The sequence below is a fragment of the Anguilla rostrata genome, chromosome 2 (assembly GCF_018555375.3).
Source record: "Anguilla rostrata isolate EN2019 chromosome 2, ASM1855537v3, whole genome shotgun sequence".
Lineage (NCBI taxonomy): Eukaryota > Metazoa > Chordata > Actinopteri > Anguilliformes > Anguillidae > Anguilla > Anguilla rostrata.
Window position 1 is genome coordinate 56,550,945 of NC_057934.1, and position 19,294 is coordinate 56,570,238.

Here is a 19,294-nt window from a genome sequence, read left to right on the forward strand (position 1 = left end):
TGTGTGTACTATAGTAAACTGTAGAACAGGGCAGTATGTGTGTACTATAGTAAACTGTGTATAGGGCAGTATGTGTGTACTATGGTAAACTGTAGAACAGGGCTGTAGGTGTGTACTATAGTAAACTGTAGAACAGGGCAGTATGTGTGTACTATTGTAAACTGTGTATAGGGCAGTATGTGTGTACTATTGTAAACTGTAGAACAGGGCAGTAAGTGTGTACTATAGTCTACTGTAGGACAGGGCAATATGTGTGTACTATAGTAAACTGTTGAACTGGGCAGGTGGTGTGTACTATAGTAGAGTGTAGAACAGGGCAGAAGGTGTGTACTATAGTATACTGTAGAACAGGGCAATATGTACGTACTATAGTAAACTGTAGAACAGGGCTGTAGGTGTGTACTATAGTAAACTGTTGAACTGGGCAGGTGGTGTGTACTATAGTAAACTGTAGAACAGGGCAGTAAGTGTGTACTATAGTATACTGTAGAACAGGGCAGTATGTGTGTACTATTGTAAACTGTGTATAGGGCAGTATGTGTGTACTATGGTAAACTATTAAATGGTATGGTGTGAGTGGTCTGTTTCTACAGCCCTGCGCAGTTTCTGTTTTGGTTCTGTCATTTTCCTCGTTCAATCGTTATAAATGGGAGCGGCTCCTTGGAACTACGGCTTAATTGCCACCTAATTTGCATAACTGTGCAAATTAATGACCTCTCAAATGAGTGTTCATTTTTCACAAGGTCTTTAAGCACTCCTTAAGAGGCGGTGTTAATTAAAATAGGGAGGGGGGGCAGAGGGGGGGAGCCCAGCGGTGCCAGGGAGAGCTGGCATCGCCACGGCAACAATATGACTGTTAACTATCGCTGCTGGTACTGGGGTCTGCCCTGACTCTTCAGTTTCTGTGTGAGTGAGCATGTGTGTGGGCGGGTTGCTGAGTGAGTGAGTCAGTGAGCGAGTCTGTGTGTGAGAGAGAGAGAGAGTGAGAAAGACATAGACATAGATTCAGTGTTCAGCGTGTGAGCTGTGAATGTTAATATAGCGAGTGAGTGTGTGTGATTCAGTGTGTGTGTGTGTGTGTCTGTAGGTATTGTAAGTGAGTGAGTGAGTTTGCAATGCAGTGTTTTTTAGTGTGAGTGTACGTTAGACAGCTGACAAAACCACAGACATTTCATGCACATGCTCATTTCTTCTGCTGGTAACACACCAGTGTATAGCGACTCCTTAGCCGGCTCATTGTCTGCGTCTGCCGTGTGTAAGCATTCCATGGAATGCCCAGCACCAACAGGCTGGTCTGACCCCCCAGCAGAAGGTTCTGGAATGTTGTAGCTGCTACAGTGTAGCATTGGATCTCAGCTTATGAGCCAGTGGGCCTCTGTGACAGTGCTGCTGGTAAACAGAATGGAATCGCTGCAGTCAAATTGAGCGCTCTCACTGCTCAGTGCTAAGATACATCTTCACCTGCTTCCTGGCTGTAGATACCCAGTCTTGTGAGAACTTGCAGTTCTGTATGCGGGGCAAGGCACAGGAACGTACCCCCGTTCCAGCGCCGTGCTGAGGGGAACAGCAGGGGTACCCCAAGCCCTGATTCAGTTACCTCATTTAAAAACCTCAGAGAGAACTGTGTGTTCCACTCTTTATATGTGCTGCTCATAATATACATCTGTATTATCATATCACGCACACACACTCACACACACACACACACACACATCAGAAGGATTTTTTTGTCTGACGCATTCCTTAGCGTGTGACTCCTGTTTGGCACATTCTCAGCAGTATATTTCCTGTTTAACTCATTTTCGGCAGTGTATTTCCTGTTTGGTTCATCCTTAGCAGTGTGTTTTCTGTTTGGCTCGTTCTCAGCAGTGTATTTCCTGTTTGGCTTATTCTCAGCAGTATATTTCCTGTTTGGCTTATTCTCAGCAGTATATTTCCTGTTTGGCTTATTCTCAGCAGTATATTTCCTGTTTGGCTTATTCTCAGCCGTGTATTTCCTGTTTGGCTCATTCGCAGCAGTGTATTTCCTGATTGACTCATTCTCAGCATTGTATTTCCTGTTTGGCACATTCTCAGCCGTGTATTTCCTGTTTGGCTTATTCTCAGTGGTGTATTTCCTGTTTCACTCCTTGCTCTCATGTATCGGGGTCCTCCATGGTTTCTGCTCCTTCACACTCTCTCTCTCTCTCTCTCTCTCTCTCTCTCTCTCTCTCTCTCTCTCTCTAGCCATGTTTTTTTCTCTCTCGCCATACTCTCTGCACTGTTCAATCAGACTCTAACCCACCCCCCCCCCGTTCTCTCCTTTACCTGGTCTTTCTCTCTCCTCCCTTTCTGTCTCCCTTTTCTCTCGTCTCTAGCTTTCCTCTCTATGTGCACCCCCCCCCCAAGTGAAAAGTGCTGAATTCCCGAGGGAGCTGATGCAATTAAAATGCTAATCCTGTCTGTCGGCAGAGAGAGGGAGAGGGGGAGGAGGGGAGGGGGGTGGGAGACTGACAGCATGAGGGATTGCAGAAGTCGAAATGGAGAACGGGGGGGTGGGGGGGGGCCAAGGGGGACAGAAACGGGGTGGGGGGGGGTCGGGTGGCAGGAGCGGGTGAAGAAAATGCTATGATGGCTTTGTGTGTATGTGCGTGTGTTTGTGTGTGTGTGTATGCGCAAGAGTGTGTGTGTGTGTGTGTGGATGTCTGTGCGTATGTGTGTGTATGAACGAGAGTGTGTACCTGTATGTGTATGCGCGAGAGTGTGTCTGTGTGCGTATGTGTGTGTATGTCTGCATGTGTGTGTGTATGTGTGTGCAGATGCATTTGTGTGTATATGCAGGTGTGTGTGTGTGTATGCACGTGCAGATGTGTGTGTGTATGTGTGTGTGTGTGTGTGTGTGCAGGTTGTGTGTGTGTAGACTCCTTTAGCCCTGCTCTGGTAGTTGTGAGTGTTATCTCAGGCAGCTGGTTAGCAGAAGTGGGGATGTCATGGTTCAGCCTTTCATATTATCAGAGGGGGTAAATATTGGACTGGGAAAGAGGGATGTCTTTAAGGCTATTCTCATTTCACTCTGTTCATAGCTTCCTCTCACTCTTTCTCTCCTCTCTCAATGCTCCCTCTCTCTCTATTTTCTCTCATTCCTCTCTTTTTCCACTGTTTTGGTGAAGGGGATCTCATGACTTCCTTAGCACCAGGTGTAGCAACAGCATCTCTAGGGCCAAACAAATGGGCCAAGATGGCCGCCTCTGTTCCTTTCTGGGAGTGACAGCACTGAGAACGAGGAGAATGTGTGTGTTTAAGTGTGTGCCTGTGTTTAACTGTGTGTGTGTTTTTAAATGTGTGTGTATGTGTGCGTGTCTGAATGAGTGTGCATACGCATGCGTGCGTGTGTGTGTGCACGTGTCTGTATGAGTATGCGTGTAAGCGTGTCTGAATGAGTGTGTGTGGATTTGTGCGTCTGTGTGTATTTGTGTGTGTGTGTGCGTGCGCGTGTGCGTGCGTGTGTGTGTGTGCGTGCATATGTGTGTGCGTTGTGTGTGTAAGTGCGTCTGTGTGTGTTTAGGCGTGCGTGTGGGTAATTAATAGCAATCAGGCTTAATTGCAGTAATTAGGGGAGTCACAGGGCATTAGACTGCAGCCGGGGAAGAGGCAGGAGGAGTGAGGGATGAGGGGAGGGGAAAAGAGAGCACAGAGAGGGGGAAAGGGAGGTGTGAAAGGGTAGAGGAGGCGTGGCAGAGAACTGGGTGGGATCTCACAGCTCGCTAGGCCTGGCCCGACCCAGTCAGAAGGCCCCGATTGCTTTTTAAACCCCGCCTCCACGTTCATTTAGCGTCGCATCCTCGTCCTGCTCCTCTCTGGAGCTGTCCGTGCGTGGAATACACCGGAACCCGGTTCTCTGTGCGGAGCCACCTGCTTTAATAATGGCACATGATAAAGTCCAAAGAATTAAATAGAATAAATAAGAATAAAAAGTAAACCTGCCGAAGACGCTCCCTGTGACCATGTGACTCCCTGTGTTCACCAGCACACGGATTTAAAAGCCCTCGGCCTCCGCAGCGTCGGTTCCGAGCGTGGCAGTTATCCGAGGCGTTAGAAGAATTCAGGCGGCGTTTCGAGGTCACGCTGCCGTTCTGACTGTCGGCTCCGATTCCACGCATGATGCTCATTGGTCGTTGTGTCTGTCCGTGACGGTTATCTACAGGAATGGGCTGCCATCGTACTGAAAATTGTTTTTTTTGAAGGCCAGCACCGTTGTTATGGGATTCTACCGTTTTTCTGCAGACATAAAAGAAAATGTTTTGTTTTTTAAAAATTATTATTAATTTTTTTAAATGATACTTCTCGCCTAGCTGGTTACCACGGAGATGCTTGGGGGTGAACTTCCTGGTTGCCATGGAAATGTGGGAGTGAACTTCCTGTTTTTGTTTTTTTTGCATGAATGTGCAGTGACAGAGTTATTAATTTGTGGAGTGAGCCCTGATTATAAGTCTCACACAGATCTGAGATCAGTGGATTTATATCAGCACAGGTACAGCTGTCAGGTATTCTCAGGTTTGAGATCAGTGGATTTATATCAGCACAGGTACAGCTGTCAGATATTCTCAGGTTTGAGATCAGTGGATTTATATCAGCACAGGTACAGCTGTCAGGTATTCTCAGGTTTGAGATCAGTGGATTTATATCAGCACAGGTACAGCTGTCAGGTATTCTCAGGTTTGAGATCAGTGGATTTATATCAGCACAGGTACAGCTGTCAGGTATTCTCAGGTTTGAGATCAGTGGGTTTATATCAGCACAGGTACAGCTGTCAGGTATTCTCAGGTTTGAGATCAGTGGGTTTATATCAGCACAGGTACAGCTGTCAGGTATTCTCAGGTTTGAGATCAGTGGGTTTATATCAGCACAGGTACAGCTGTCAGGTATCCTCAGGTTTGAGATCAGTGGGTTTATATCAGCACAGGTACAGCTGTCAGGTATTCTCAGGTTTGAGATCAGTGGGTTTATATCAGCACAGGTACAGCTGTCAGGTATTCTCAGGTTTGAGATCAGTGGGGTTTATATCCAGCATTACAGCGTACAGCTGTCAGGTATTCTCAGGTTTGAGATCAGTGGGTTTATATCAGCACAGGTACAGCTGTCAGGTATTCTCAGGTTTGAGATCAGTGGGTTTATATCAGCACAGGTACAGCTGTCAGGTATTCTCAGGTTTGAGATCAGTGGGTTTATATCAGCACAGGTACCGTTAGCCAGCGGAAAGCCCCAGGCCTCGCGTTTACCCTCCGGCCGGACGCCGCCGCCGCTCCCTCACCTCTCAGTTCTGTATCCGTCTGTGCCTGAAGTGCCATTGTTTTGTGTTTGTGGCACAATTAAGCGCGGCAGACGGCACATTACCGGCACGACGCCGGGTGACGAGGCGCTCTTTTTTTGAAATTTGGGGTTCGATGACTCGAACGCCCTCTGGCACCGTGTCACGCTGTGGGGTGGGGTGGGGGGGGTTGGGCACAGGCTTAATTATTTCCTTACAGAGACGCTGGGAGCTGGAGGCTGAAAGCTCAGCTTGTTAGCAGTCAGGCTAATGTGTGTGCCAGGCCCTTTCGGGGAGCACTGCGCTTCCGTGGCTCAGAGGCCGCTCCTGATCTGACTCCAGTGTGTCTGACTGCATAAGCACAGCGAGCTGTGTGTGTGAGACTGTAGGCCAGTAGGGCTGGCTAACAGAAGTGTGTCTTTCCCCCAGAAAAGATGGGGTGAGATTCAGAGATGGTGCTTCAGGTAGCGCCACTGTGGGCCTTGAAAATGGCTTGTGATATGGATCTGATATTTAGTGTAGCTTTCAGCTCATTGTATCTGATATTTAGTCTGTATTAATGTGACTTGTAGCATAATTAAGCTGATATTGTGTATAAGTATGGCTGTGTAGTGTAGCTTATAGCTTACTGAAGCTGATGTTAAGCCTGTATGGTTGTAACGTGTAGCTTGTAGCTTACTGAAGCTGATGTTAAGCCTGTATGGATGTAACGTGTAGCTTGTAGCTTACTGAAGCTGATGTTGAGCCTTTATGGCTGTGTAGTGTAGCTTATAGCTTACTGAAGCTGATGTTAAGCCTGTATGGTTGTAACGTGTAGTCTATAGCTTACTGAAGCTGATGTTAACCCTGTATGGCTGTGTAATGTAGCTTATAGCTTACTGAAGCTGATGTTAAGCCTGTATGGCTGTGTAATGTAGCTTATAGCTTACTGAAGTTGATGTTAAGCCTGTATGACTGTGTAGTGTTGCTTATAGCTTTCTGAAGCTGATGTTAAGCCTGTTTGGATGTGTAGTGTAGCTTATAGCTTTCTGAAGCTGATGTTAAGCCTGTATGGCTGTCTAGTGTAGCTTATAGCTTACTGAAGCTGATGTTGGAGGCACTGACATTTTTCAGCACAAAGAACCTGATTTAGCCACGCACACTCTGGAAGTGAGTGTGTGTGTAAAGTTCTCCCACATCACTGCATACATTGCACGCACGCGTGCACACACACACATACACTTCTCTTTTCTCGTTCGTTTGTTTCCCATTTTTTCACACATTCTTTATTTTTCTCTCACTCTTTCTAATGTTTTTACTGTCTTTTGTGTGTGTGAGTGAGTGAGTGAGTGAGTGAGTGAGTGGGGGCAGTATCAAGGTCATTAGTTCAGTTGGCTGTGTCTGCTGCATTCTTAGCCAATGAGGCTGGGGAGCTTGGGGGGCCTGGGTGAGAGAGAAAGTGGGAGGGAGAGAGAGAAAAATGTTGTTGGGGAGAGAAGTTCTGAGATTAAGTTGAAAGGGAGTTTTTTTTCTACAACAGGATTTGGAAGGTTTTGGGGAGGGATTAAGGATTCAGGTTGGGACAGAGCAGTGGAGACGTTGAGTGTTGAGCATGCCATGAGGGTCCTGAGTGTGCGATAGGGCTGAGTATGTGCGATGCTTGTATGTTTGTCCTGGCTGACTGGCAGGAGTGATTCAGCCGTGAATTATATTCTGTTTGGCTCTTCTCCTTCTCTTAACCCTGTCAAGAATAGGTTTTTTTGGAATGTTTTTTCAATGTTCTAGAACACTGCTTTCAGTTACCAGTAGTGATTGTGACATCAGCATTAGAATGTTCAGTTAAGAACACAGTGTTCTGTTAAGAACAGAACGTTCGGTTAAGAACATTCTAATCACATATTTTGACCTCACAACTTAAGGGGTTAAGCACACACATGCATTGTTCTTCTGCTTTGTTCTCTAGTGCTCTAACGCCGCGAGCAGTCCCCTGGATTCCTCTTGGTTTTTATTGGATGAAGCCCCTTCCTTCAGGTCTTGTCTTGCCCGTGGTGTCAGCCGGAGAGAGCCTCCTTCTGAAACGGTCACGAGCGGTCCGTTTGAGAAGGAGAATACATTCGCGTAAACACGAGCAGCGGTAAACTTGGCTTTGGGCCTCTGTTCAGTGGTGCTGGCCAAACAAATCCCTGAGTTTTCAAGGCACTGCTGTCAGGTTGTCAGTGTGTTCCATTTCAGTATGAACCAATTCAGGAAATGAATTTGAAATTAAATTTGGGGATCGAAAAATACCCATTATGCTCATTTAAGGAGAACTCCTCAATTAATTGTGCATCAGCTCATCTCCTGGATTGATAATATCCCCTGCTCTGCTGATGGTTTGAATGTCAGTGTTTATTATACACAGGATGGCTCTCTTTCCTGCTGTATTGGGTCGTAATTGCCGCTGTTTTAACTGTCCCGTTCGTCTCTCTTCTGTGTGTGAGACGGGCTGAAATCCCTTGATCAGTTTTACAGGGGATCCCAGGTTATTACAGTCATAATATCTACCCCAGAACTGCTTTATTAAGACTAAATAGACTATCCTCTTACATTTAATAGTTTTTCTTGTGCCATTTCCATCAGTCGGGTTGATTAGACATCAGAGATGAAAGGAGCCGTCTGATTGGTCCACGCGTCATCCTCTGGTCCTTTGATTGGTATTGATTACAGTGCTAGATCTATTGATTTCTCTTTTCCTCATAATTTAATTTACTTTATTGTGTCCAGCGTATTTTCGTTTTTATGATGTGTGTTGAAAGGGACTGAGCGTTTATTTTGGCACTCCCAAAATGCATCAGTTTTTCTTTAAAATTGTCTGTGAGTGCCCTGTCACCCCATCCAGTGTAACTGTACGACAGAGGTGTGTGTGTGTTTTTATGTATATGAGAGATGAGTTTGTTTGTGTGTATATAAGAGATGAGTGTGAGCATGTGTGTGTGGATATAAGAGGTGTGTGTGTGTGTGTGTGTGTAAGAAATGAGTGTGTGTGTATGAGATGTGCTTTCGTGCGTGTGTGTGTGTGTGTATAAGAGATGTATGAGTGTATTTGTGTGTGTATAACAGATGTGTGTGTGCGTGCGAGTGTGCATGTGTGTGTATATAAGTGATTTGTGTGTGTGCGTGCATGTGTGTGCGTGTGCGTGTGTCTATAAGAGATGTATGTACGCGCGTACGTTTGTGTGTGTGTGTGTGTATGTGTACATGCGTGAGCGTGTGTGCGTACGTGTGTGTGTGTGTTTGCGTGCATGCGTGTATGTGTGTGTGTGTGTGTGTGTGCGCGTGCGTGTGTTTGTGTTTGTGTGCGTGTGGGAGATAGAGATAATAGTAAAGTAAGTGTGTGAGGGGTTCATAGAGGTCCAGCTTTAATAAAGTGCTGCAGCGGAGCTCCTGAAAGCTGTACTTATGGCCTGCAGAGCCGGTCCTGACAGTACACACAGTCCCATTACAGACCCCATGATTCACACACTGTACCGCCCAGCCCTTTACCCAAGCCGCTAGCCTGGCTGGGTGCTGCCACCTGCTGGAAAAGAGGGGAACTGCGGCGGGCTTTTTGTTTTCTAAGAAACCGCTCTTCTATGAAACAGCGCGGGGGGTAGGGGCACCGGGAGTCACATGAGTCCTCCCTGCATGTAAATATGGAACCTTCTGGAACCTGCTGCCACTGGTCAATTCTGGCCATGACCTCTGACTTGCTGTGTCTTGTTGATATTCCTGTGGCCTGTCTGAGCGGTCTTATATTTTTTGCCCCGACAGTTCTTGGGGTTCCTCTTTTGTTGCATCTGCGGTTTCTGTCCAGCTTTTCTGTAGTTTCATTCTGAGATTTTCCTGTAGTTTTTCCTTTGAGCCTTTCCTTTAGTTTCTAAATTATTTGTTTGTCTCCGATAATTTCTGTAGCTTCACTGAGCTTTTCCTGCAGCTTTTCTGAGTTTTTCCTGTAGTTTCACTGAGCTGTTCCTGTAGTTTTTTTTTTTGTTTCCTGTAGTTTTTTGTTGTTTCACTAACCTTTTTTCTGCAGTTTGTGTGAGTTTTTCCTGTAGGTTTACAGAGCTTTTCCACTAGTTTCGCAGCTTTTACCTGTAGTTTTATGTAGCTTTTCCTTTGGTTTTTCTGAGTGTTTCCTGTAGTTGCAGGGTGCTTTTCTTGTAGTTTCTTTGACTTCCCGGCGGATTCTCTGTAAAAGTGCCGGTGTAAGCGACCTTCCTTTCTCTTCCACAGTGCTCAGTATTCGGGGGGTACAGGAGGAGGACCCCCCCGACCCCCAGATCATGCGGCTGGACAACATGCTGCTGGCGGAGGGCGTGTCCGGGCCGGAGAAGGGCGGGGGCTCGGCGGCGGCGGCAGCGGCGGCGGCGGCAGCCGGGGGGTCGCCGAACGACGGCAGCATCGAGCACTCGGACTACCGAGCGAAGCTGGCCCAGATCCGGCAGATATACCACTCCGAGCTGGAGAAATACGAGCAGGTGAGGCTGAGCGCCGGGCGTGGAGCGGGTGGGGGCGGGTGCGCCAAATCAGGGGCTTCTCAAACTTCTCAGCCTTGGGTGCCCCCTCCCACTTCCAGAGCATGCTTTGTCATTGCCCAGGGCTCTATACGCTAACATTTTTTTCTGTTGAAAATTGAAAAACATTATGAGCACACTACTGCACCCCAATTAGTAGATGTGCTCCTACATTAAATCAGGGGGCTGTAGTTTGTTTTGGACAAAAGCGGTGTGTTTGGGGGACATTCAGAAATGGTATGAGAACCCCAGCGCCAAATCGGACAAACGTTTTGGAAAGTGCCGAATTTCGCCAAGAATCAGCGGATATTCAGTAGACGAGCGAGGGTGGACTTTCAGCCGTGCGCGGACTGAAAATGACCTTTTCAGCTTTTTTTTCTGTTCCGAAACGGAGCGGGCGGCTGTGTCTGTGCAGGGTCACATGACTGGTAATTGATGACACGGCTGCGGTCCCAGGGGCAGGTGCTCTCTGGGCACATTGATTGCGACTCTTTCATTAGGCCTTAATCACAGAGCTGCTAAACCAATCAGAGGCTCTGCATTAGAGCCCGAACTCTACAGGGACCTGACCACACACACACACACACAGAGTGCACACACATACACACACATTACACGCACACACACACTTACACAGACACACACTCACATGCACATGCACACACACACACACACACACAGAGTGCACACACATACACACACATTACACGCATACACACTTACACAGACACACACTCACATGCACATGCACACACACACAGAGTACACATACTCTTTCACACACACACACACAGTCGCACACTCATATACACACACACACAAAATCTCCCAAGCGTGCACAAAGGACAACCTATATACAAGGTGTTTGCTCAAAGGGATATATACTGTGTGCGTGTGTGTGTGCATTCTTATAGACAGGGATATGTGATTTTGTATTATGTACAGGGATGGGCTGTGTGTATTTGTTTGTGGACAGATGTATGTATGTTCATTTGTTTCTCTCTCTCTCTCTCTCTCAGGCGTGCAGTGAGTTCACTAACCATGTGATGAACCTGCTGAGGGAGCAGTCTCGAACCCGGCCCATCTCGCCCAAGGAGATCGAGCGCATGGTGGCCATCATCCACCGCAAGTTCAGCTCCATACAGATGCAGCTCAAACAGAGCACCTGCGAGGCCGTCATGATCCTGCGCTCACGCTTCCTCGACGCCAGGTGTGTGTGCAGTGTGCGTGCGTGTGTGTGTGTGGGGTGTGTGTGTGTGTGTGTGGGGGCGTGTGTGTGGGACGGACGGGCGTGCATGCGTGCGTGTATGTGTGTGTGTGTGTGTGTGGAGAGTGCGTGCGTGTGTGTGTGCTAGTGTGTGCATGTGAGTGCGTGTGTGTGTGACTGAGTGAGTGACTGAGTTATTGAGTGACTGAGTGTGTGTGTGTGTGTGACTGAGTTACTGAGCGACTGAGTGACTGAGTGTGTGTGTGTGACTGAGTGAGTGACTGAGTTACTGAGTGACTGAGCGTGGGAGTGTGTGTGTGAGTGTTTTTTCCTGGCTCTTATACATGTCGTCATTGTTTTGTAGACGCAAGAGGCGCAACTTCAACAAGCAGGCGACAGAGGTGCTGAATGAGTACTTCTACTCCCACCTGTCCAACCCCTACCCCAGTGAGGAGGCCAAGGAAGAGCTCGCCAAGAAGTGCGCCATCACCGTCTCTCAGGTCAGGGGTCAGCGTGGGGTCACCGTCTTTCAGGTCAGGGGTCAGTGTGGGGTCACCGTCTCTCAGGTCAGGGTCAGCATGGGGTCACCGTCTCTCAGGTCAGGGGTCAGTGTGGGGTCACCATCTCTCAGGTAAGGGGTCAGCATGGGGTCACCGTCTTTCAGGTCAGGGGTCAGCATGGGGTCACTGTCTTTCAGGTCAGGGGTCAGCATGGGGTAACCGTCTCTCAGGTCAGGGGTCAGCGTTGGGTCAGGTGTCAGCATAGAGTCACTGTCACTCGGATCAGGGGTCCGTGTGGAGTCAGTCTCTTAGGTCAGGGGTCAGCATGACATTACGGTCTCTTAGGTAAGGGGTCAGCATGACGTTACGGTCTCTCAGGTCAGGGGTCAGCATGACGTTACGGTCTCTCAGGTCAGGGGTCAGCATGACGTTACGGTCTCTCAGGTCAGGGGTCAGCATGACGTTACGGTCTCTCAGGTTAAGAGTTCATGGGGGGTCACCGTCTCACCGGTGAGGGTTCAGTTTGGGGTGAGAATCTCGGGTGAATTTCACCTGTCGTTACTTTGGCACATCATTTGCTATGTTAAATTTATCCGTTATTCCTGTTGAGATACGGGAAACCTTCAGTGTTCAGAATGTGGTTATACATCACATCAAGGCAACATCACGGTCCTGCAGATTCCTCCTGTACAACATCAGAAGGATTCTACCATCCCTGACTACACACTCCACCCAGCAGCTTGTCCAGGCTATGGTGATCTCCTGCCTTGATTACTGCAACTCTCTCCTTGCAAGCCTGCCAGCTTGTGCCATACATTAAATTACATTACAGGCATTTAGCAGACGCTCTTATCCAGAGCGACGTATAACATCAGTTCAAAGTGCAACAGCCACTACAGATGATTCAGAATGCTGCTGTCTGACTTGTCTTCAACCTTCCCAAGTTCTGTCACGTAACTCCTCTGCTGAGGTCACTCCACTGGCTACCGGTCGCTTTCAGGATCAGGTTCAAAGCCCTGACCCTCGCCTTCACTGCAGCCAACAGGATGGCCCCCGTCTACTCACAGGACAGGATTCAATTCTGTACACCCGCTCGACCACTCTGCTCTGCGGCAGCAGGGTGCCTTGCACCCCCTGTAATCCGGGTAAAGGGTTCCCGCTCGTCCCGACCACGGAGCTTCTCCACCCGAGCTCCTCAGTGGTGGGACGAACTCTCTGTTCCTCTACAAATCACTCCCTCATTGCTCATCTTCTGCCAGGTCTGAAGACTCGTCTCTTCAGACTATACCTGGACTAACTATCACCACTCTGCAGGGCACTCCCAATCTGGGATCATTTTTTTCACCCAAGTCCCCCTCTTTCATGCTACACGTTTACCTCCTGTGCTACTTTCATGTTACATGTACCTCCATCCAGAACTTACTTTTGATGTTGTACCTTGTAATGCCTCCTAGTTTACTTAGCATAGGTTCACTCAGAGAGTAATGTTTACTGTGTGAACTGGACCTAATTTGGTCATGGCTATGAAGAACTGTTACAAAATGAGTATGGTACCTTATTGGACCTTTACGGACCTTTATTTTGTAGTTGTTCCAATGACCTTTGGTACGCTCTTATTGTATGTCGCTTTGGAAAAAAGCGTCTGCCAAATAAATGTACTGTAATGTACCTGGCTGATGGATCGTCTCTTTCCCCCTCTCACCTCTAAGGTCTCGAACTGGTTCGGCAACAAGAGAATCCGCTACAAGAAGAACATTGGTAAGTTCCAGGAGGAGGCCAACCTGTACGCAGTTAAAACTGCAGTGGACGCAGCCAGCGTTTCGGCCCAGGCAAGCCAGGCCAGCTCTCCGGCCACGCCCAACTCAGGTACCGCCCACCCGCCCCACCCCCTCACACGTCCCGCCCCCCTCACACGCCGCTCCACTTCCTGTGCTATGCGCGCCATCTGCCCTCACAAAGCACACACACACACACACACACATACACGTGCACGCACACTCAAACGCAAACATGCATTAACACACATACACACAAACACACGTTACCACACAAACACACATTGACACTCTCAGACACTCTCACACACACCCACACACACACACACACACACACTCTCACTTGGATGCACAAACGCACGTATATACACACACACACACACAGAATGCAAACATGCACACACACACAACATGAACATACATATAATCACGCAAACACACGTACACACTCCTAAACATACAAAAAAACACGCCGCACACACACAGTTCACGCACCTCATATAAACACATACACTCGTACATACTTACCCACACATGAACGCACACTCACACATATGCAATAAAACAGACACACACTCACACTTTCTCTCTCTCTCACACACACACACGCTCATACAGGTTGTGGCCAAATAGTCTGCAGAATTCTATAGGCTGGTAGGTTCTATGCCCCGCCCAATACAAGCTGTTCTGGCAGCACGTGGCCACACAAAGCCTGTCAGATAACTTCATTTTGGCATTTCCACTTTTTTGGCCACTGCCTGGAAGCACACACACACAAACACCGTTTACCCAGTATTCTGTGACCGAGAGTCACCGCCCCCCCCTCCCCCACGCACACCCCCGAAGTGACATCATGCTCTGACATAATACACATCTCTCCGCTCGCCACCCCCCTCCTCCCCACCACCACCACCACCTCCACTACCACCACCCCTACGTACCATTCTCGAAAGGCCAGTCCTGATTGGCTGGTGAGTTCTCCGTCATGTCACAGCTGCTGCGGTTTCAACGGTGATTTATTCCCTGGTACCACCACCATTTTTATTTACACCTGCCCACGCCCCTCTACTGCCTCCTGGTGGCTAGCTCTGACATTGGGGCTTTATCCTGAACAGCAGAGCAACAATGTGTGGAATGTGACACTGTTTGGGGTTGGGGGGATCGGAGGTCACATAAGGGACAGTGATTGCCTGTTTGCTAAATAAGGGAGTTTAATCTGGCCCCTGAGGCCAGTGGTGCTGCTGGTGTTCATTTTTCTCCTCCAATCATGCCTCTTTTCCACCAACGCGAATCTAGTTCTGGTTCTGGGCTGGAGCTAGTGCCGGTTCGCAGTTGGTTCAACTTGCGAACCTTCTAAGAACCGGTTTGCTTTTCCACGTGTTAGAGAGCCACGTCATTACGTCACTCTATACATCTGTATACATCTCCGCTTTCCCAGCAACATCGTTACCTATTAAAATGTATGTCCTGTAAAAATACACATAATAAACTGTCTAAATGTAAATAAAAAAAATTTAAAAAAACTACTTCATACATATACATTTAGTTATATTATTACAGCCTTATTTAGTCGCTCCAGTTTTTCGCGATTCGGAATTTTTGGAATTCAACACAACATCAAAATGCCGCATTTTCTCCCAATTCTGAATCGCGAAAAACTGGAGGGACCTCTTATTCACTATATCAACTTTAAGTCAAGCAACACGCTCAGAATTATCTCATCGTGACCCATTAAATCCAATGGCACAGACGTTGCTTCATAATTTCAAACTGCTTTCCTAACGGCTATTTTGCGTCCTGTGACTTGGGTTACAACTGTGAATATGTACGGATTCCTAGTCGTAACTGGTAGCGACCACGTTGCAAGACAGGACACTTAAACTGTATGCTAGCAAATTTATGTAAAGTTCCATTCATTTATATGGGGAGGTCGATACACGTCCCCTTAGCAAACAAAAGCTAGCGCTGGACCACCTCTGACTTATTTGCCGGCACAAAAACAAACAGCGAAAGTACTGAAAAAATAATCACTGGAGGATAACAAGGACATTTTTTCCTACATAACTAGGTACAGGTTGTTACCGATATTTTGCCTGTTTCATATATAGTTGCAAAGTTTACGTTTTCCTGTCTGTCGAACGAAGGTGGTCTCACTCTACCTGGCGGTCACAAAGTGTTAGTTGGTCTTGGTTAGTCACGATAATCCCGCCTCCAGCCCCTGACGAAAGCGGTTCTTGGTTCTAGACCAGCTAAGAGTTGGTTCCTCTTTGGAACCAGTTTTCCTGGCCGAGAGCCGGTTCTTTTGCTGTCGGCAACGGAAGAACTAGTTCGCGATTAGGCACCGGCTCCGAACCGGCCCTCAAAATGCCTTGGTGGAAAAGGGGCATCAGAGACTGCTTTAGAACTGGGTCACCAGGTGGGTGGGATCTCTGGCCAATCAGTGACAAATCAGTTAGCCGATGGGTAGAAATAAAAGCAGCAGCCCTACTAACCTCCTGGGTCAGATTTGAGCAGCCCAGCTCAAAGTTAAACCTGCCATCCCCTGCAGTGAATTTTGAAAGAATTTAGCCTTTCAACCACTCCCCCCCCACCTCCCCTCCCCCAAGAATAAAAGGGAGCCATCTGTGTGTGACCCATAACCCCCCCAGACAGCCAGCTTTGTAAAAATACTGTGTTGTCAATGAAGTGGAGCTCTCTGCTGGTTCGTCTTTCCCATGCACTGCAGTGAGAGAGTGAGCCAGCAGTAACAGCGCCACCTGGTGTTGTGTTGTGTTCCTGCAGGCGGATACCCTGCTCCCTGCTACACACCTGACGGCCGGTTATGAGGAGCTGCCAGAGAGAGACCTGCACCCCCACACTGCCTGGAGTGAGAACTACACAGTCTCAAATGCACACACACACACACACACACTGCACACCCACACTGCCTGGAGTGAGAACTACATAGTCTCGAATGCACACACACACACACACACACTGCACCCCCACACTGCCTGGAGTGAGTACTACATAGTCTCTAATGCACACACACACACACACACTGCACCCCCACACTGCCTGGAGTGAGTACTACATAGTCTCTAATGCACACACACACACACACACACACACACACTGCACCCCCACACTGCCTGGAGTGAGTACTACATAGTCTCTAATGCACACACACACACTGCTTGGAGTGAGTACTGCATAATCTCTAATGCGCACACACACACACACGCTGCTTGGAGTGAGTACTACATAGTCTCTAATGCACACACACACACACACACGCTGCTTGGAGTGAGTACTACATAGTCTCTAACGCACACACACACACACACACACGCTGCTTGGAGTGAGTACTACATAGTCTCTAATGCACAGACACACACACACACACTGCTTGGAGTGAGTACTACACAGTCTCTAACGCACACACACGCTGCACACACACACACTCTGCACAAACACACAGTACACACTACACACTGCACACACACACTGTACACACTACACACACACACAACCACACTGCATGTATATGCACATACGCTGCACTCTACACATGCACACGCACGCACACACACACACACAGTTATCCACTGCTGCATCTTACTACTCTCTGTCTCTCTCTCTCTCTCTCTCTCTCTCTGTCTCTTTCTCCCAGTTTGCAGGACAGCACCAACCCCTCCCCCTCATTCCCAGCAGCCCCCACTCTGACATGAGCATATACTCCATTCCGCTGCCCCTCACACTCTGACCCTCGCCACTGACAGACGCGCACACCGTCAGCCAACCCCCTGGCATTCTGGCCTGGACAGCAAGCAGGAAGTCCCTCCCTCTCCCTACTGCAGGAGGCGGGTTAAAGAGGCGGAGGGGGCGGAGCAACACTACACCTCAAACGTCTGCGAGGAGCTCCTGTTTTTCTCTCCACTGTTTACACTCTGTACTTCCTGTGCTGTGTTCCTGCTCCAGGCTCAGAGTGAGTGTGTGTGTTTGTGTGTGTGCGTGCGTGTGTGTAGAGTGTGTGTGTGCGTTTGTGTGGTGTGAGTGTGTGTGTGTGTGTGTGTGTTTATGCGTGAGATCATGTATGTGGGCTTGCATAATTGCACCCATGTTCACAACCAAAAAAATCTTTTTGGATGTCTATTCTGTTTTCCAGCTGATGCTGTGCTGTCGCGCACACACAAGCACGCACACGCACTCCAAAACAGTACTGGTCAGTGTGGTGATGCACATCATTTCCGCTGTGATGTGACTCTGGTCTCGCTGTTACCATGGAGACCATTTAGTCCTCCCCTTGTATCAGAGAAGGAGAGAGAGAAAGAGAGAGAGAGAGATAGAGAGAGGGAAGGAAGGGAGAGACACAGAGAGCTCTAATAAACACAGGATGATGTATTCTCACTACAGCATGCGTTTATGTTCCTTCAGTTTCCATTTTGCACTCCGCTTGACGTTTCTTAGGGTTTTTCTTTAATCTTGTTGGCTCAGGCTCACATTTAGACGCACACATACAGATACTACAGATAGGCGTACTCTCTTTCACACACATGCGCAAAGGCAATTATCCATTCATTCTGTGTTTTTAGTGTGTGTGTGTGTGTGTCATTGTGTGTTGGCCTGTGTGTGTCATGTTGTGGATCACAGTTGTTGTGGTGTGGTTTTGTGTGTTGTGGGTGTGTGTTGCATGTGTGTGTGGTGTGCGTACATTTGTGTGTGAGTGTGTGAGAGTTGTGATGTGTGTGTGCGGTGGGTTGTGGCAGGATGTGTGTTAGTTATGGCAGGGTGTGTGAGTTGTGGCAGGGTGTGTGTGTGTGTGTGTGAGTTGTGGCACAGTGGGTGTGTGTGTGTGTGAGTGTGGCAGGTGGGGTGTAGTGTCAGGTTGGTGTGGGTTGTGGAAGGGTGTGTGGGTTGTGGCAGGGTGTGTGTTTATGTGTGTTGTGAGTTGTAGCAGGGTGTGTGTGTGTGTTTGCAGTGTGTGTGGTGTGTGGTGATGAGGTTGTAGTGCAGGGTGTGTGTGTGTGATTGTGTGTGGAGTTGTGGCAGGGTTGTGTGTGTGTGTGGTGTGCAGGTGTGTAGTTGTGGCAGGGTGTGTGTATGTATGTGTGTGTGCGAGTTGTGGCAGGGTTTGTGTGTGTGTGTGAGAGAGTTGTGGCAGGGTTTGTGTGTATGTGTGAGTTGTGGCAGGGTTTGTGTGTGTGTGTGTGTGTTGTGGTGTGTGTGTGTGTGTGTGTGAGTTGTGGCAGGGGTATGTGTGTGTGTGTGTGTGTGTGAGTTGTGGCAGGGTGTGTGTGTGAGTTGTGGCAGGGTGTGTGTGAGTTGTGGCAGGGTGTGTGTGTGTGTGTGTGTGAGTTGTGGCAGGGTGTGTGTGTGAGTTGTGGCAGGGTGTGGTGTGTGTGTGTGAGTTGTGGCAGGGTGTGTGTGTGAGTTGTGGCAGGGTGTGGGAGAGGTTGGTGCTCTGCAGCCTCGGCTGTGTTTTTCATTTTTTATAACCTCGTTCTGTTTCTTTTTTAATTTTAAACTTTAGTCCAGATTGTAGCCAACTTTTTTCTAATGCTGTTTCACAAAGAACGCACCAGCCACCAAATAAATCTAGAGTTTATTAGCAGATGGTAAATTACCTGTTTGGGGTTGGGTGGCAGGGTTGGGGGTTGGATGGGTGGAGTTTGTGGGGTGGGTGGGTGGGGGGTGTTGGAGGGAGGGGAAGGTTTACAATGTTACAGAAAATAATTTTAAAAATGTAAAAAAAAAAAAAATGTTTTAAAATGTTTTGGTCTTCCATGCATGTGGTCTTTTTGAGGTGTTCTAGCGATTGATTGTATTTCTTCATTTTTAAACATTACATAGATAAAAAATTGTATACAGTGAAAAAAATCTTCTAAATAACGAAAGACCAAAAATGGATGAACACATTATTCTTAAGTAATCACAATAACTTACTGTGTCATTGAAGCCAGGGTTGTACCCAAATTTGCGCATTTTTGGAATACGTTTCACCAGGCTGTGGTTATTCCGTCACTGTGTCCTCC

The 19,294-nt window shown here is 48.0% G+C and overlaps 1 protein-coding gene and 1 long non-coding RNA gene across 5 annotated transcripts in view; both read left to right on the forward strand.

The window, feature by feature from the left end:
- LOC135248535 (pre-B-cell leukemia transcription factor 1-like) overlaps positions 1-17,902 on the forward strand; it is a 47,415-nt gene extending 29,513 nt beyond the window's left edge. For 2 of the 3 annotated variants that reach the window (XM_064323303.1, XM_064323305.1), the window contains 6 exons: positions 9,518-9,762; positions 10,818-11,008; positions 11,370-11,505; positions 13,215-13,371; positions 16,062-16,146; positions 16,933-17,902. In XM_064323303.1, coding sequence (XP_064179373.1) covers positions 9,518-9,762; positions 10,818-11,008; positions 11,370-11,505; positions 13,215-13,371; positions 16,062-16,105 — 773 coding nt within the window. In that variant the 3' untranslated portion in view covers positions 16,106-16,146; positions 16,933-17,902. The remainder of the gene's footprint in view (positions 1-9,517; positions 9,763-10,817; positions 11,009-11,369; positions 11,506-13,214; positions 13,372-16,061; positions 16,147-16,932) is intronic. The other variant, XM_064323304.1, reaches the window with a different exon arrangement.
- Positions 17,903-18,008: 106 nt separating this feature from the next.
- Positions 18,009-18,873, forward strand: LOC135248537 (uncharacterized). Of its 2 annotated transcripts, XR_010328451.1 has the most exons (3): positions 18,009-18,129; positions 18,337-18,476; positions 18,512-18,873. It is a non-coding gene; the product is annotated as an uncharacterized LOC135248537 (long non-coding RNA). The 2 variants fall into 2 exon arrangements; XR_010328450.1 differs by having other exon boundaries at positions 18,337-18,873.
- Positions 18,874-19,294: the final 421 nt, after the last annotated feature.